This window comes from Prionailurus bengalensis, chromosome E1 (genome assembly GCF_016509475.1).
Source record: "Prionailurus bengalensis isolate Pbe53 chromosome E1, Fcat_Pben_1.1_paternal_pri, whole genome shotgun sequence".
Classification (NCBI taxonomy): domain Eukaryota; kingdom Metazoa; phylum Chordata; class Mammalia; order Carnivora; family Felidae; genus Prionailurus; species Prionailurus bengalensis.
Genome location: NC_057347.1, coordinates 48,443,134 through 48,462,965, shown reverse-complemented (window position 1 = coordinate 48,462,965; position 19,832 = coordinate 48,443,134). Strand labels below are relative to the sequence as shown.

The window sequence follows — 19,832 nt, the reverse complement described above, 5'->3', positions numbered from 1 at the left end:
CTTCAACAACAAATAACTCCACTGGTCCGCTGGCTCCCGCAAGTCACTGTGAAACCGCCCTTGACTGCGCCATAGCATACGCCCCTCTCTTTCTCTCTTGACTCCACGTCTGAACTAACAGCAGACACTGTTCCCTTTTCAGAACCCAACCTGAATCTCATCAATTTTGACCACTTTTGCTGCCACTGCCCAGGCCCGGGCCTCTGTCATCTCGTCTAAACTTCCTGCAATGGACTTTTCACTGGTGTCCCTACTGCCTTCTGTGCCTTCAGTTCAGTCTATTCTTAGCACGCACAGAGAGATGCTACTCAAATGGGAATCAGAGCATCGTCCCTCCTCTGCTCAAAACCTGCAAAGTCTCCTTAGTCTCAGAGAGTCAAAGCAAAACCCTGCCAAGGGCCCACGTAGGCCCACAGGACCCGAGGTTTCTTCCCTAGCCTCATCACCTCCTTCTCTTTCTCCTCCTTGGTCACCATTTCTGGCCACGCCAGTCTCCCTGCTATTCCTCTAAGAAGTCCAGGCTACCTTCTGCCTCTTTAGAGTCTTGTTTCTATTTATTTCTGGGTTCAGAGTTATGCTGCCAAGGGCAAAGCCTGATAAAATCCAAGCTCCCGAGAAATTAAGACACTATCAGGGAAGCATCTTAGGGTCACAATCCATGTAATATCAGTGGAGCAGGGGCACCTGGGTGGCTCCGTCGGTTAAGCGTCCAACTTCGGCCCAGGTCATGATTGCGCGGTCCATGAGTTTGAGCCCCGTGTCGGGCTCTGTGCTGACAGCTCAGAGCCTGAAACCTGCTTTGGATTCTGTGTGTGTGTCTCTCTCTGCCCCTCCCTCGCTCATGCTCTGTCTCTCTCTCTCTCTCTCTCTCTCTCTCTCAAAAGTAAATAAACATTAAAAAAATAAAATCAGTTGGGGCGCCTGGGTGGCGCAGTCGGTTGAGCGTCCGACTTCAGCCAGGTCACGATCTCGCGGTCCGTGAGTTCGAGCCCCGCGTCGGGCTCTGGGCTGATGGCTCAGAGCCTGGAGCCTGTTTCCAATTCTGTGTCTCCCTCTCTCTCTGCCCCTCCCCCGTTCATACTCTGTCTCTCTCTGTCCCAAAAATAAATAAACGTTGAAAAAAAATTTAAAAAATAAATAAATAAATAAATAAAATCAGTGAAGCATTAGAACGGTGTTGTGTGTTCTGTGAAGACAGAGTATTCAAAGATGAAGAAGAAAAGGTAAAAAAAATAAGCAGAATTAGAAGACTCTTAGATTACCCTATTCAAGTTTTTTGATCTCAAGGTAAGAGACGGGTCTGTAGGAACTCAAGAGGTCATTTACAGCTGCTATGATTTATAACATTTCACATTTACTATCCAATTAAAATGTTTCCACTTTTTCAGAACATTGAAAGAATGAATATTTGAGATTATACCTGGAATACAAGTCAACCCCAAATGTGTGAACATTATGCTGACATCTTTTTCAAAAATATATAATTCTAAAGAAACTTTTCTTAATCTGAAACATCTATCTGGGAAACTACGTCATCATTTATGTCATGCTATTACAAAAGACTGTGAAATATAGAAACAACTACTGGAAAAACTACCAAAGATCTAGTCTTAACCTAGGAAAACTTCAGGCTATCGCCCAAGGATTCCTGCTCAGCACAATACTGGACAGTGTTCTACACTGCTCTATCACCACGTGTATTCAATCCCTATGGAAATGGGATATTCCAACTATCCCTTCCATGAACGTCAAGGGAAAAGTTAGGGAACCTACTCCCCGGATTCTTCTCGTGGTGTTTAAACATAGAGCGAGATACTGAAACTGCTCATGTGAATAGTTCACACATTTCGGGAGTGGTTCTAGGCCTGCCATCTTTGAGAGATCAAATGCAAGGGTGGCAGCAGTGGTATCCAAACATGGGTCCCAGGGATCTGTACGAATCCAGCGGGATGCCTTACCTTTTCCAATGCCACGTCTGTCTCGGCGGCATGAGCCCTCTTCAGCTCCAACTTCATCTTTTCTGACTCGGCCTTCAGCTTATAGACCGTGGTCTCGTGGTCCCTTGCAGCCTTTTGCTTCTCCTCTTCACGAAGAAGGCCGAGTTCCACGAGCTGCTGTTTCCGCTGTGAGTTCACATGAATCAGCTCTTCTCTCAACTTGTGAACTTGGGCTTCCATGTCGGCAATAGCCTTATTTTTAAAAATGAAAAACGGGTAGAGGATATGAATAGGAAAATCATAAAAGAAGAATCACAAAAGGTTAATAAATCTACCAAAAAAGTTCCCTTCCTTCCTTCCTCCCTTCCTTCCTTCCCTTATTCTCCCATCCCATGCCATCTCCTCCTCGTTTGGACATAAATGCTACCTAGAACATTTTACCATATACAACATAGTCCATTTCATTTGCTTCAAATATTTATGTAAATGGAATGTTATATGTATTCCTTTGCAACTTGCTTTTTCAATATTCAACATTATGTTCCGAAGATTCATCTAGTACTTGCTATTGTATTTTCGGGCTTTTTTAAGTTCATTTATTTTGAGAGAGAGAGAGCTCGTGCACAAGCAGGGGAGAGGCAGAGAGGCAGAGACAGAGAGACAGAGAGGCAGAGAGACAGAAAGAGTCACAAACAGGCTCCATGCTGTCAGCATAGAGCCCGACACAGGTCTCGGTCCCACAACCATGACCTGAACCGAAATCAAGAGTCAGACGCTTAACCAACTAAGCCACCCAGGTGCCCTTGTATTTTCGTTTTTATTTCATATGTCTGCTCTGATTTCATGATGTCTAGCATTCTACGTTCTTGGGTTTATTTTATATTCCTCCTCCTATTTTCTTATTTTCAGTATTTAAGTCATTTATTTTTATACTTACTTCTTTTCTGATTTATAAACTTAAGACTATAAATATCCCTCCAACTATTGCTTACGTTTAATCTCTTAGGTGTACAAATATGAGATTTTCATTATCATTTAGCTCAAACATTTTTAACTTCCATTATTATTTTCTTCTTTGACTTATAAACCATTTAGAAGTACGTTTCTTAATTCCCAAACATACGGGGTATATTAGTTTCCTGAGGCTGCCATTAACAAAGTACTATAAACTGAGTGGCTTAATACAACAGACACCTATTCTCTCACAGTTCTAGAGATTAGTAGTCTGAAATCAAGGTGATGGTAGAGTGGACTCCTTTTGGAGGCTCAGAGGGAAAAATCTGTTCCATGCCTCTCTTCTAGCTTCTGGGGTTTGCTGGAGATCTTTGGTGTTCCTCGGCTTACAGATGTATCGCTCCAGTCTCTGCTCTGTCTTCACATGGCTTCTTTGTGTGTCTGTGTCCCTGGGTCCAAATTTTCCTCTTCTATTAAGGACATTGGTCATCTTGGGCCTTCAGGATGTGATTAATGCCTTTATAAAATGGGATTAGTGCCTTTTGAAAGGAGACTCAGAAATCCCTTTCCCCTTCTACCACGTGAGGATGCAGGGAGAAGGCGCTAGCCATGAACCAGGAAGAGGGTCCTTATTAGAACACAAACATGCTGGTGCCTTGGTCTTCGACTTCGAGCTTCCAGAAATGGGACAGGTGCATGTCTGCTGCTTATAACCCACCCAGCCCGTGGTATGTTCTTATAGTAGCCAGGACAGACTAAGACGTAGTCTGAGAGAAACAGACTTGCAAAGGTTTCATCCAAATTCAGACTGATTTGATTTGAAAGCCTTTGTTTTTATCACCTACTATACTGTATCAAAGTTGTAAGAATTTTTTTTTTAATTTTTTTTTCAATGTTTTTGTTTATTTATTTTTGGGACAGAGAGAGACAGAGCATGAACGGGGGAGGGGCAGAGAGAGAGGGAGACACAGAATCGGAAACAGGCTCCAGGCTCTGAGCCAACAGCCCAGAGCCTGATGCGGGGCTCGAACTCACGGACCGCGAGATTGTGACCTGGCTGAAGTCGGACGCTTAACCGACTGCGCCACCCAGGCGCCCCAAGTTGTAAGAATTTTTTATAGAGAATGACATTTGTTGTATTTTGTTCATTTATTCTTATTGTACACCCCTAACTTCAAATTTTCACTAGGATTAGTACAAAGCTGCATCGCAAAGTCACAGGGTCATAACGTCTTTGTAAAAAATAAAAAATGAACAAAATAAGTTAGCTTCCCAAAACCACCAAGACCACCCCAAACTGAATTTCAATCTTTGTCGATGTACATAAAAATATTTACTTTCTTTTTTTTTTTAAGTTTATTTATTTATTTTGAGAGAGAGAGAAAGTGTAAGTGGGGGAGGGGCAGAGAGAGAGGGCGTGAGAGAATCCACAGCAGACTCTGTGCCGTCAGTGCAGAGCCCCTCGGGGGGCTTGATCTCACAAACCGTGAGGTCATGAGCTGAAATCAAGAGTTACGCACTTAACTGAGTCACCCGGGCACGCCCATAAAAATATTTTCCATGGTATAGTCACGTTTAGATGCTGTTCTACCTCTTCCTATACCTAACTTTATGTCTTCATTTCCATTTATTAGCGTACTTGTCACTCTTAGTAGCTCTTTAATATTTCATCATTGCAGTATATCGTCATTTACTTAATCATATTATTTTTGGATATTTGTCTTATTTCCAATTAGTCATTATTACATATGCGACACCTATGAATACATTACAATGCTATTTTGCTTTTAGTTTACATTATGAAGATTATTTCATCAAAAGATAAGAATGACTTTGTAGCTTTTTTTCCAAATTGCTCTACAGAAACACTGAGTCCATTTTCCAATGTGAACAACAGTGTATACGGGAACCTGTTTCTGCACACCCGAGCCACTGGTGCACTTCGTAATTCTGTATATTTTTATTAGTTGACTAGGAATGTGATGAGAACTTAAGGAAGACATTTTAAGTTGCTGGCACATTGATATGCACTGGCTTTAGTCCAATGACGATTTTCAAACAGAAAAACTATACTGAAAAATGTATCAACTAATTATGGGAGAAATAAACATTAAATGAAAGACCTTAATGCTGAAGGCTTCCCTGGGGTATTTAATATTTCAGTCCTTAGCAAGTGCTGATAACTAGAGTGACAGAACTGCCAAGATCAATCTGGAATAGACGTGTTCATTTTTCTTTACGATTATAAATAACGAGCTATCAAACTTCATCCATCTGACTGATATAGAACAGGAGAATTACAACAACATTTAACAAATTAATAAAGGTTGTTATCTGTCTATAGGGGACACACACCGTAAGCACAACTTTTAATCGAGCTGAGTTCAATTAACAGTTAAGAACATACAGACAGACCAGAAAACATGGAAGCAACTGAATGTCCATCAACAGATAGGGGGATAAGCAAAATGGGGTCTGTATGTACGATGCATTGTTCTTCGGCCTACAGAAAGAAGGAAATTCTGACTTATACTATAGCACGGATGAAACTTGAGGACATTATGCTCAGTGAAATAAGCCAGTCACCAAAAGACAAACACCAAACGTTTATACCAATTTCCTTAGAAAGCTAATGACTCTTTTTTTAATGTTTATTTTTGAAAGAGAAGAGAGAGTGCACATGTGCACAGGTGCGAGTGGGGAAGGGGCAGAGAGCGAGGGGGACAGAGGATCCAGAGCGGGTTCTGTGCTGACAACAGCGAGCCAGACACAGGGCTCAACCTCATGACCTGATGATGAACTCATGACTCAGATCATGATCTGAGCTGAAGTAGGACACTTAACCTACTGAGCCACCCAGGCGCCCCAGAAAGCTAATGACTCTTCAAACCACTCTGAATCTGACAAGTTCCGGCAAGAGCAGTGAGAGGTTGAAACATCTCATAAATGATAATACATTGCCAGGATTATCATCAAAGTGGTCCCAAACAAAATTCAAAAATGCATTTTATGAAAGCAAAATGTGTCTAAGTTGAGAACACGTTCATGGTTAAGAATCATTTGGACTATCTGGGAAATCCAAAAATTGTTCTATAGGTGCTCTTGGAATAAAGACAACGTTAATATAGTTATTGATGTATTAGGTTACCTTTGTACCGTCACAGAAAGTTTGTGAGCAATCACCACCAAGAGCTGAAATGTTTCCAATGTGCTACTCTTTAATGTGTAGGTATATGTAATCTACCATTTGTTAGGATCTATGATGTGGAAGCCACCTAAGTGACTTCTAGAGAAAAAACTTTACCCATAGAGTTTAGACTGTAATAAATAAGCTACACACACACACACACACACACACACACACACACACACACAAACATACACACACACATACACAAACACACACACCCCATAGAGCCGTAAGAGAAGACGATGTGCCATAAAAGTTCAAAAGAGGGAGCCCTTACTTTGAGCTAAGAATTCTGAAAACCTGAATAAAAGTGAATGCATCTGAGATGTACCTTAAGAGAGAAATTAGCACCATTTGGGAACAGGGATAAACACAGGACATTTCAGGAAGAAAGAATGAGTTGCATGGAAGAAGAAAAACAGGACGTCAAAGAGGAATAGGAGAAACTCAGAAAACAGAGATTTGCTGCAGATATTGAAGACATTAAACTACAGGAGTTGGAAATCAAGGCACTGGAGGACCAGTAAGATACCTAAATTGGGTGCTGGAAAGGAGTATGTGGGGATAGTAAGTCAAGAAATACTACTGAATTTGTATTAAGAAAGACTACCCTGGAGGCAGTTTATATCATGGCTTAGACACACCAGGGATGGGAAGGCCAGCAGTAGTGGAAAGAGTGGAATGGATGGGAATACAGTTTTAGAAGTAGAACTGAAATGGTTAGGGGAAGGCACCTGGGTGGTGCAGCGGGTTAAGTGTCCGACTCTTGATCTCAGCTCAGGTGATGATCTCGCGGTTCATGGGTTCGAGCCCCACATGAGGCTCTGCGCTGATGGCACGGAGCCTACTTGGGAACTGTGTCTCTCCTTCTTTCTGCCCATCCCCCACTTGTGCTCTCTCAAAAATAAATAAACATTAAAAAAAGGGCTAAACAACTAAATGCATGATGAAGGCCAGGAAGAGAGAGGAATATTGGTGACTTAGGATGGTTACCTCAGGCAGTTTGGCAGATTAGATATTCTGAGAGACCTTCATGACATGAAACAACTAGATTCTGTACAAAATACAATGTTTTCTTTCTTTGCTCATAGGAAGTAAGAGAAAAATCCAAAAGAAAAAAACAAAACAAAAATCACACACTATAAAACTGCCTGTGTCAAAAACAGGATAGTGAGCACTGAGCATGCTCAAAAGGCAATGTATCTTGGAGGACAAATGTCTTTATGAGCATTGCAGCTTCTGGGGGCAAGGAATATGGGAGCTGAACAAGATTCCATGGAATTAAGTCAGCGGGCCTGGAATAGGACTAACGTGGTTCTAGGTCCATGGTGTTATTTACTCCTGCCTGGTGCTAAAATAAATTCCCTCTGGAAAAAAGTTTCTTTAGTTTAATGTCTCCAACTTTTCCATAAATTAAGGTAAACCAAGAATGAGCTCATAATTTAAAAATGATTAAATCCAGGGAAAAAACACCATCGGTAAGAGTCAGCAAAAACAGATTCCCACTGGCAGGCACCTCAAATATGAGAATTATCAGAAAAATAAGATAAAATAACATGTATTAAATGTTTTAAAAAACAAAAGATGAAACATTAAAAAAAATTTAAAAGGGGCGCCTGGGTGGCTCAGTTGGTTAAACATCTGATTCTTGATACTGGCTCAGGTCATGATCTCATGGTGCGTGAGATCAAGCCCCATGTTGGGCTCTGCACTGACAGTGTGGGGGATGCTTGGGATTCTCTCTCTCCCTCTCTCTCTGCCCCTCCCCCCTTTCCCCTTCTCTCTTTCCCTCTCTCAAAATAAAGAAATAAACACAAAAAAAAGTTTTTAAAAGATAGAATCACAAAGTGAGTAAGTCACAAGAGACTAAGCAAAAATTATCATATTTGAGAAAGAATCAAATATAACTTCCAAAAAAAGTTTTTGAATAAAAGAATAGATGGGTTAAGGCAGTTTAAACATAGCAAAAGCAAAAAAGTAATGAAACAGAAGAGGGATCTTAATAAATTACTTAGAACACAGCAAATTAATAATCAGAAGATAACTGTAAGTGAGATGTTTAAAGCTATGGAAGGTAAAATAAAAATATCTAATATATGTCTGGAGTTCTAGAAGGAGGGGACAGAAAAGAGAAGGTAGGAAGGGTATGCAAAAATGAGAATTTTCAGAACTGAGGAAAAATAAGAATCCTCAGAATTAGTGAGCAGAATAAATATCAGACAGGACAGAAAAGGAAGGAAGGAAGGAAGGAAGGAAGGAAAAGTAGGAAGGAAGGGAGGGAGGGAGGGAGGGAGGGAGGGAGGGGTCTAATCTGTATACTAGGTAATGAAATGGCAGAACACAAAAGACAAAGAGAAAAGCTTAAAAGCAGGTAAAATGAGGGAAAAAAAGAATATATTCAGTAAATGACATCCCAGTAGCAACAAACACACCAAGCACTCAGATTTTGGGTTCTAGTACCATTCCCTGATAAAAGGAAACAGTGGCCCTTAGACAAATGACTGAGTCTAAGAGTGAGCAGGAAATATATAAGATGAACCAGAGCATCTTGCTGTGCTAGTAGTAAGGAAGTGCTCCTTGATGAGAGTATATTAAAGATACAAGAACCAACTGAAGGAGCTCCCAATGGCCAAAGCTGGAACAATTTGAGAAAAAAAAAAAAGGATTGGATTATATTTCAAAGAATAAAATAAATATCCATGAGTACATACTCATATAAATGATTTATTTAATAAATTAATTAATGGGGCAGAAGAAACAAATCTTCCTTGCAGAGGTATTCCAAATTACAATGAAGGGCATTTACAAATTCCTAATGGGCGTTCCTCAAAACTGTCAAGGTTATCAAAAGTAAGGAAAATCTGACAAACTATCATAGCAGAAGAGACTAAGGAAAGAAGACAACTAAATGGAATGTGATATTCTAGATGGGATTGTGTAACAAAAAAAGGATACTAGGTAAAAACTAAGCAAATCTGAATAAGGTATGGATTTTAGTTAATGATGACATATCAACACTGGTGTGTAATTTAAACAATGTACCATATTAATGTAAGATGTTAATAAAAGGAAACTGGGTGCAAGGTATATGGGAAAACTTTATACTATCTTCTCAATTTTCTCTATAAATTTAAAAATGTTTTTAAAATACGTGTCAGGTTCTGTGCTGACAGCTCAGAACCTGGAGCCTGTTTCAGATTCTGTGTCTCCCTCTCTCTCTGTCCCTCCCCCGCTCATGCTCGCTCTGTCTCTGTCTCTCAAAAAGTGAATAAAGATTTAAAAAAAATTAAATTAGGAACCTTGGCAAAAATAGCAACAACAAAACCAAAATAATCCCCTAATACTTCAAAGTTTTAAACACAGTTTAAATAATTCATGGTTCAAAACAAATTTAAGATAAAAATTAAAGTACTTAGAAGACCCAAGACATTTTTTTTTCACATTTGTACTGTTTTAAATGGGAATGAGGGGGTTAGTATCAACAGTCATGGGTTCATGAGAGATATTTTATTGTATCTATTTTTGTGACTTTTAAATTGATTGATGTTGGGGTGCCTGGGTGGCTCAGTCTCTAAAGAGTCCGACTTCAGCTCAGGTTATGACTGCACGGTTTGTGGGTTCAAGCCCCACATCAGGCTCTCTGCTGTCAGCACAGAGCTCAGAGCCTGCTTGGGATTCTCTATCTCCCTTTCTCTCTGCTCCTCCCCTGCTCATGCATGCTCTCTGTCCCTCTCCCTTTAAAATAAATAAACATTAAAAAAAATTTTAATTGATTGATGTTAACTAATTCCTAATCAAAAATAAATTCATAAATTCTTTAAATTTAAATAAAAATTTAAATAAAAATTCTTAGAAATGATTTACAAAGAAAATATTACTTACGAAATCCTGAAGGATGAAGGTGAAGTGAAGGAAATATGTAGCCATAACATATTATTTATTTTTATTTATTTTTTTTTAATTTTTTTTTTTATTTTCAACGTTTATTTATTTTTGGGACAGAGAGAGACAGAGCATGAACGGGGGAGGGGCAGAGAGAGAGGGAGACACAGAATCAGAAACAGGCTCCAGGCTCTGAGCCATCAGCACAGAGCCCGATGCGGGGCTCGAACTCCCGGACTGCGAGATGGTGACCTGGCTGAAGTTGGACGCCCAACCGACTGCGCCACTCAGGCACCCCAACATATTATTTATTTTTAAAAGGCTAATTGTTAATGAAAAAAAGGCCAATTTAAGAAATTACAAGGTAGAACAATTTCTGGTAAGACTGATGAAGGAAACAGGAGAGAAGACACAAACAAACATTAGGGCTGCAAATAAAGCTATGGCAATATTACCTAGAAAAAAGAGATAACTAATACTACCATTAAAAAAAAAACCATACCAGAAATCCATCAGACATTAAAGAGATAAATAAGATCATACCATAAAAATATTATGCCAAGGGGTACCTGGCTGGCTCAGTCAGTAAAGCACCTGACTCTTGATTTTGGCCGAGGTCATGATCTCACAGTCGTGAGACTGTGACCCACATTGGGCTCTGTGCTGACAGTACAGAACCTACTTGGGATTTCTTTCTTCCTCTCCCTCTCTGCCCCTCCGCCACTTGTGCACTCTCTCTCAAAAAAAAAAAAAAAAAAAGATTAGGGGAACCTGGGTGGCTCAGTCGGTTAAGCATCTGACTTTGGCTCAGGTCATGAGCTCATGGTTCGTGGGTTCTAGCCCCACATAGTGCTCTATGCTGGTGGTGTAGAGTCTGCTTGGGATTCTCCCTCTCCCCCTCTCTGTCTGTTCCTCACTCACTCTCTCTCTCTCTCTCTCTCTCCCTCAAAATAAATGAACTTAAAAAAAATAAAAATAAAAATGAAAGATTATGCCAATACTTGGAGAACAGAAGTGAAATAGATTCCCAGGAAAATATAAAATGCCAAAAAGAAGAAATAAAACAATCTAATTAGATAAATTGGAAGAATAGTGAAAATGCTTCCTACAAAGAAAACAATAAGTTTAGATAATTTCACAGGTGAGTCCTAAAAAAATCTTCCAGAAGATAGATCATTCTAGTCTTTTATAATCTCTTGCAGAGAATAGAGAAATGTACTCTCAAACTATTTCAGAAGTTATAATATTGATAACAAAGGATGACAAGAATATGAAGAGAAACAAAAATTACAGGTCAGCATACTCATGAACACAGACATAAAATCCTAAACGAATTATTAGAAACCAAGTCCAGTAATGTATACAAATAAAATATGTTATTGCCAAGTTGTACAGAATGCAAGGGCAGTTTAACATTTCCCAAAATCTGTAAGTGCCAATAAATTATCAAATTTAAATGAAAAGGAAAATTCATAAACTATAAAAATTTACCAAAACTGGCTAGAAAATTGGAAAATGTGAATCATCCAGCAACCATTAGAAAAATTTAAATAGTAGTCAAAAATCTTTCCTGAAATGAAATATCAAGCCCAGATGGTTCTACTGGCCAGATTTACCAAATTTTTAAGAAACAAATAATTCACTCTTAGATTAATTCTTCCAGGGACTCAAAAAAAGATTACTCAGCAACTCAATTTATGAGGCTAGCATAACATCGATTAAAAAATATGTCTAAAAAATAAAAATTCAGGTCAATCACTCTCAAAAATTGTTAGCAAATTGAAGCCAGCAATAATACATCATTTAAATATTGGATGAGACATAATGTTGGTGTAATGGTAAAACATAACCTATGATATGATTTTTTTCCATTAATGTATTCAAAGAAAAAAGCCTTATGGTTATCTCAATAAACAAACAAAAAAAAAAATTGAAAAAAACTCCATGACAGGAACTCTTGGCCATTTTTTAAGTTTTTATTATTTTTTAAGTTTTATTTATTTTTGAAAGAGAGAGAGAGAACAAGCAGAGAAGGCAGAGAGAGAGGAAAAGAGAGGGTCCCAAGGCAGGTTCTGCACTGTCAGTAAAGAGCCTGACATGGGGCTCGAACTCATGAGCCATGAGATCATGACCTGAGCCAAAATAAAGAGTCAGATGCTTAACCAACTGAGTCGCCCAGGCACCCCAGAAGAGACCATTCTTAACCAGATGAAAGATATTTACCAAAAACTCAGCAAATTTTATTTATTATTTATTGTGCAGGAAGAAGAAAAAGAAATCAAGAAAAAGAAAAAAATGTCTACCACGACTTACATTCATAAATGTATGACAAGAGAAAAAAAAAGGAAAACAAACTGTCTTCAGTCATGAAAGCTATGATTGTCTATATAGAGAGAATGCGAAATGAATGTACAAATCATTAGGAATAATAAGAGTTTAGAAAGGTGTTTGAATTAAAGAGCCATGTTTAAAAATTATTTGTAATCTTTACACATCAGCACAAAAATTATAAACACCATGAATAGCTATAACAAACAGAAGATTCTCAGAAATAAGTCTACCAAAAGATGTGCAAAATTCTAGAGAAAAAATTATAAGCCTTTTAAAAAGACATTAATGAAAATCTAAATAACAGAGATACATCATGGGGATGGAAAGCCTTCCGACAGTTCTCCCCAAATTGATGGCATCGATGCAAATCCAATTAAAATTTTAACAAAAGCTTGCAAGAAACTTGACAAGCTGAACCTAAAATGTACAGGATGAACAGAATCCCATGATAGTCCCAACGAACAAATGGCCTGACACGCCACAGATCAGGGCCTATATAATGTGACTGAAATTAATACAGTATAGTATTATCATAAAAAATAGGAAATTTTGACTAATGGAACATAATAGTGAACCTAGAAACAAGGTCACATTGGTTGGAGCTGGTACTGCACTTTTAAAAAAAAAAAAGTTTTATTTTTAAAATTTTTATTTATTTTACCTAGAGAGAGAGAGAGAGAGAGAGAGAGAGAGAGAAGGTGAGCAGGGGTGGGGACAGGAAGAGAAATAATTCCAAGCAGGCTCCGTGCTGTCAGCACAGAGCCCCAATGCAGGGCTTGATCTCACAACCCTGGGATCATGACCCAAGTTGAAATCAAGAGTCAGAAGCTCAATTGACTGAGCCACCCACGCATCCCACTGTATTGCACTTTTGGAGGGCAATGGTGAACCAGTTTCAAAACTATGCTAAGACAATAAGTTACTCATATGGGAAAGAATGAAATCGGATCCCTACCTTACATAATAGACAAAAATCAATTCCCTCCACTCCTAAGTATATACCCAAGACAAATAAAGCATATCTCTGCACAAAAACGTGTATGTGTCCACAGCAGCATTATTCATAACAGCCAAAAAGTAGACAAACTGTCAATCAACTGATGAACGAACAAATAAAATATAATATAGATAAACAATGGAATATTATTCAGCAATAAAAAGGAATGGAGAGCTAATATAGGCTATGACATGAATGAACCTTGAAAGCACAACAAATGAAAGAAACTAGTCACAAAAGACCACATAATGTATGATTCTACTCATAAGAAATAGCACAAGCAGATGTAGAGGCACAGGATTTAGATTAGTGGTTGCCCAGGGCTGTTGTGGGGAAAATGGAGGGTGATAGACTGTTAGTAAATATCTGTTTGGGGGGAGGAGGTGATAAAATGTTCCAAAATTTGGGGGGTGATGGTTGCGCAACTCTGTGAACCACACTGAAACCCATGCGACTGTATACTTTAAAAGGGTTAATTGTATGATGTGGAAATTATATCTCAATAAGGCTAATATTTTAAAAATCAGTGCATAGTGATCAGGGACCAAAAGTGAAAGATGACATTTTTAAAAATACAGGGGAGGGCTTTTTTACTTGAAGATAAGAAACTTCCTTAAACACGACTCACAAGGCACTAACTTGAAAAGATTGATAAGTTAGACTATAATTAGGAACATTCATTCATCAAAAGACACCATAAAGATAATGAAAATATAAATAAAAATTTTAAAGAGGAGATTTGTAACATATATAATTGATGAAAGAACAGTATCCAGAATTTGTGAGGCACACCAATAAATGAAGATAAACAGTCCAATAGAGAAATGAGAAAACGGTATGATCAAGAATTTTATTATAGAGGCCCCTGGGTGGCTCAGTCGGTTGAGTGTCCGACTTCGGCTCAGGTCATGATCTCACAGTCCGTGAGTTCAAGCCCTGCATCCGGCTCTGTGCTGACAGCTCAGAGCCTGGAGCCCGCTTCAGATTCTGTGTCTCCCTCTCTCTCTACCCTTCCCGCACTTGTGTTCCGTCTCTCTCTCAAAAATAAACATTAAAAAGTTTTTTTAAATAAGTAAATAAAAGAACCTTATTATAAACAGAAACATTTTAATGGTAAACACATGAAAAGGTGTCCAACTTCACTGGTCATCAGAAAATGCAAATTCATTTTACAATCACTGTATTAGCAAAAATTAATAAGTCTGATAGTACCAACTGTTGGCAAGGATGTGTATCAATGGCGCTCTTACATGCTAATGATATGAGTACAAAGCGACAAAACCCTGTTGTGAATTAAATTGGCGATACCTAGAAAAACTGAACATTTTCTTAAGTTATGTCCCAACATTTTGTAGAGAAACTCTTAACACCCGTACACCAAGGACGTGTCCAAGGATGTGCACAGCGGAGCTGTAAAAACTACCTAGCTAGAGATGACTCAAATGTGTATCACAAGTAACGGGACATTGTATCTAGACAAATGAATAAATTGGAACCGTGCACAAGAGAATGGATGAATCTTAAAAATATTGAGGGAAAAAATCCAAATCATGGATTACCTATAATATGCAACCGTTTTTATGAAGTTCAAATGTAAGCAAAAGCAAACAATATACTGTTTAGGGAACGGGTATGTGATAAGGCTATACTGAAAAAAAGGTTAGGTAACCATCAACACACGTTGACGGCCAATGGTTGCCTCTGGGGTCCAGACACCAGGAACTGGGGAGAGGAAGGAGCATCCGGACAGAGGTGATGGATTCAGCAACGTTCTAATTCTTCCCTTGGGTGGTCAGTTCCTGATGTTCGTTCTGATTGTGTGCATTAGTGCTTAAATATTATTTACGACATATGTTCTTTGTATGTATAAGACACGACACAATAACATTTTTTTAATAATGCAGATGTGTTATGCCTGGATGGCAAGGAGAATGCTTCTAACAAGTAACTTCTTAAAGTATAATACGGTAATTATTGTTAATATAGTCTTAATTATGGAAATGCACAATCCTCTGACAATTTTTCTTTTTATTGTGCGTTTTTCACAGGAGACCCTTGATTTCAATTATGTTTTGGAACATCACATTACTTCATTATTGTCTACCTCTCATTATTACGTAAAGAAGTTTCAAATGATATATTTTCTTTAGAACAACATAGTAAGAGTTCTAAAACACACTTTAATTACTCATGGTTAGCAGGCCACCAAGTGTTAGTTAAAGTCATATAAAACTGACCAAAATGATTTCTCTTCTTTCATTATGTTAAACCTAATAAATAAATATCTGGATTTAAGCTTCCAGATTCAAAGCGAACACACTCTTTCGAGTTGTGGCCTTTTAATTTTTTAGCATTATTTTATAAATATCAAATGCAATAGAATTTTCTATCGTAAATAGGTCCCATAGAAACTTTAGCATAAAAGAGAATTTAACCTTGTAAGAACAGTGCTTTTGTCTCTCCAAGAAAAAAGTACCAGAAATAATGATAGATGATTTGTGTGTCTAACAAATGAAACACAACAGTCAAACTCCAATCAGCGCTGTTCTGAGGCAGGGCAATTGGTGCGTAAGAACACCAAGGCTCAGGCAGTAGGGTCAGACAGTATGGATGGACAGGATTAAACAGAAACAAAGTGATAAAAAGGCAAGAGTTTTCCATTCAGAACGGCCTGAGGCAGAGGTGTTCATAAAATGGGGAGTGCCTCCCGGTGAACTCTTGCTTTCACACAGGTCTCGTGTCTTTCGAGACTTGTGATCCTTAGGTAGGTCAAGGCTCCCTGCTCAGCTATGTCAGTCATGGGTTTGTCCATCTGTGGGTCCATCCATCTAAACATCCATTGCCTCACTGAATTATGTTTTAAGGACCTTCAGTGGCTATTTCTGAAGAGCTGTGTTCTCATTCACAATGAGGTTTAGCAAGGAGGGAGAATCCTCCGAGGAAATGGATTGGGATTGCGTTTCAAGAGAAACAGACCAAACTACTAACCTCCTCCTCTCTAGAAAGTCCCCCCCACGATGAAAGGGCAAGACCCTGAGAACAGGGGCCCTGACACCATTCCCTGCCTTCCTTAGGCCTTCTTTGGCTGGTGACAGGGGTTGGAATGAGGAAGTGGAATGGCACGGAAGCAGATAACGTTCGGTTAGCCATTGTAACCGCTTCACACCGGCTTCAAGAGCAAGAGGGCACAGAATTCAAACACACCTGTATGTCTTACATGAATTATGAGAGTGGAGTGGAAGGGCTGCGGCGTGCCCGCTAATCTCTGCGGGGTGCAGGGGAGAGCTGTGAAACACCGTGTGCAACTTCATCATTTCAAGGAAGTCACACATAAATGCCACAGGAATGCAACCCTCGCGGGTGGGCGAAGGATTGAAGAAATGACCATCTAATTTCTTGGCCGGTAACATCATGCAGAAAAGGTCAGAGCACTCCGTATCTTGCAGTTAAGCGGCCTTGAGAGATTATGTGTTTTCATCTTTTATTCACTTGGTCCTTTCATTTTAGCTCACACAGCAAGCACTAGGGCGGCTGGTCTGCACGGCGGGTAGACCTGAGACAATTAACTCATTGTCGATATCACAAATTGCAAGAACTGAGTGCACCCGGCCAGGGAGGGCAAGTTGCTGCATATATGCTTATAATACTTCAATCTTTCTTTGAAGATTTTGAAGATATTCCCAGGCCATAAAATAATTCAAGGTCGTTATAATAAATACCAACCGACATCGTAAAGGACATAAATGTATGCAGTTTAAGGTATTGGGGTTAATCTGTGGTGACCAGATGGATATTCTAGGAGTAATTTTGGAAAAAATATCCTTGCTGTCTGCTATTTACTTTTATGAAACATATACATAGGAGTTTATTGTAGAATAACTTAGCTTTATTTTTTGTTATATTCCTATTTTAAATGTGTTTTGTTTTTTTTTTTTGAATATGATGCTCATCATTTTTTAAAGTTTATTTATTTTGAGAGAGAGAGAGAGAGAGCACAAGCGGTGGGGGGGGGGGGGGTGGGGACAGAGAGAGAGGAAGAGAGAGAATCCCAAGCAGGCTCTGCTCTGTCAGGGCAGAGCCTGATGCAGGGCTCGATCCCACAAACCGTGAGATGGTGACCTGAGCCGAAATCGGGATGACTCTTTGTTAGTTATGATATATAATCTAGTTATAATACCTTCATTATGAGTTTACATCATTTATTTTTAGTACCAACTATTAAATTTTTAAAATAGATAGCAGCTTGCTTTCTGTTATGTTGGGTTATTGATCACTCCTTATGTCTAAGTTATTTCTGAAGCAAAACTTTAGCCTCTTATTCTGCTAGAACTTTCACTCCACCCAAATAAAATGTCCCATTTTGGTTTGTTTTTTAAAAAAAAAATTTTTTTTTTCAACGTTTATTTATTTTTTTGGGACAGAGAGAGACAGAGCATGAACGGGGGAGGGGCAGAGAGAGAGGGAAACACAGAATCGGAAACAGGCTCCAGGCTCTGAGCCATCAGCCCAGAGCCTGACGCGGGGCTCAAACTCACGGACCGTGAGATCGTGACCTGGCTGAAGTCGGACGCTTAACCGACTGCGCCACCCAGGCGCCCATGTTTTTTGTTTTCTTTGGGGGTTTTGTTTTTTTGGTTTTGAGAGAGTGAGTGTGCACCTGAATGGGAGAGGGACAAGGGGAGGGGGGCCAGGGAGACAGAGAGAGAGAGAGAGAGAGAGAGAGAGAGAGAGAGAGAGAGAATCTTAGGCAGGCTCCATGCATAGCATGGAGCCCAACGTGGGGCTCAATCTCATCACAGTGAGATCATGACCTGAGCCAAGATCAAGAGTAAGACGCTTAACTGACTGAGCCACGCAGGCAACCCCTCATTTTTTTTAATGAAAGGAATACTTTGAATGAAATATGCATTTGTGAGATTTTATTAAATATATAGAATTGGTGTGAAAGCGGATATTCAGATTTCAAGGAAGGACAGCATATATATTAAAAAGTCATTAGTAGAATTTATTAGGAGAATACGGTTGGATCAGTAAAAAATAGTGTTTTGTGAAAGTTTAACGTATCTATTTTAGAGAGTAAATTTATATCGTGCGTAAAGCTATATCTTATATTTATTGTCATTTAAAAACCATCTTTATTGCCATTTAAAAACTGAAATTCATATAAACAGTGAAAACAGTAATCTTATTTTACTGTATAATTATAGCATATGACATAATATACCTGTTAACATTTTTTGGAAATCAATGATTTCAAATTACGCCAAATGTTATAAAATTATTTTATATGTATGGTAACGTTTTTAGATAAAAGTTTATATTTTTATAGCATTTTTATAGGGCTAAAGCTTTTAGAATGTGCTCTCATATGCCACAGGAAAGACAGGTAGTTGATAAAAGTAGAAAAAAGATTATTAAGGGATGTAGTTAAAGTCACATAAAAGTTTGGGTAGGAAACCAAATCTTCAGATTCCCAGGACAGCATTTTATCTATTTTTAACCTGATGCATCTAAGCTGCAAATAGAGATTCCTTGAATCATAATGCTGATGTTCTATCAAACGAAAAATACATTTTACATCCCTTAAATGACTGAGAGATATTTGAACTCAGAGCCAGCAGATGTACATTTAAATAATTCACAACTTTCTTGGGCATCCAATATAAATGTGTGGTATATTTAAAGAACATTTGTGGGTTTTTTTTTTTAACATTTATTCATTTTTGAGAGTGAGAGAGACTGAGCGTGAGTGTGGGAGGGGCAGAGAGAGAGGGAGACACAGAATCTGAAGCAGGCTCTAGGCTCTCAGCTGTGAGCACAGAGCCCGACGCAGGGCTTGAACTCATAAACTTTGAGATCACGACCTGAGCCAAAGTCGGATGCTTAACTGAGTCACCCAGGTGCCCCAAGAACACTTGTGTTTTTAGACTCCTGTCCTATAGTTATTAGGCCTGGTAATTAAAAATAAAATCATTATTCCACTTTGTGGTTCAATGACAATATCTCCTCTACAACTTGTAGAGATGAGATGGGCTAGAATTCCTCCAAATTCCAAGAGACTAGCTTAGCTCTGGAAGGAATTTGATACACAAAATTAAAATAAAATGTGGTACTGTGGTTCGCACAGACACTACTAAATTATGTGACGAAAGAGAGGACAGAGCTTAGCATATAGGAAAGGCAAGGAAAACTTTAATTTGGGAAAAAACTTTAGAACAACAAATATTCAGTTTGGGAGTATACTACATAGGGCTTCAGAAAGGAAATATGTTTTTACCTGCAAAAGAAGGGAGCGTTCTAGGTAGAGAAAAGAAAGAAAGAAAGAAAGAAAGAAAGAAAGAAAGAAAGAAAGAAAGATTGATTAAGAAAAAAAGAAAGAAAAGAAAAAAGAAAAGAAGGGTAAAATTTAAAAAAAGTCTTCAGTAATTTACATGCCTATCTGCAGAAAAAAAGCTTCAAAAGAAGTTGAACATGTAATGAGTCACAGGAACTGGCAAACATTAAGGCTGTATTTGTTTTTTTGTGAGTAATGATGATATTG

General features: G+C 38.6%; 1 protein-coding gene across 7 annotated transcripts in view; it reads right to left on the bottom strand.

Annotated features, from left to right (window-relative positions):
• CEP112 (centrosomal protein 112) overlaps positions 1 to 19,832 on the bottom strand; it is a 427,630-nt gene that overhangs the window by 167,471 nt on the left and 240,327 nt on the right. For all 7 annotated transcript variants that reach the window (XR_006297953.1, XM_043585075.1, XM_043585077.1 and 4 more), the window contains one exon: positions 1,959 to 2,189. Coding sequence is in view for 6 of the 7 variants with exons in the window: in XM_043585075.1 (XP_043441010.1) it covers positions 1,959 to 2,189 (231 nt within the window). In the remaining variant the exon portion in view is untranslated. The remainder of the gene's footprint in view (positions 1 to 1,958; positions 2,190 to 19,832) is intronic.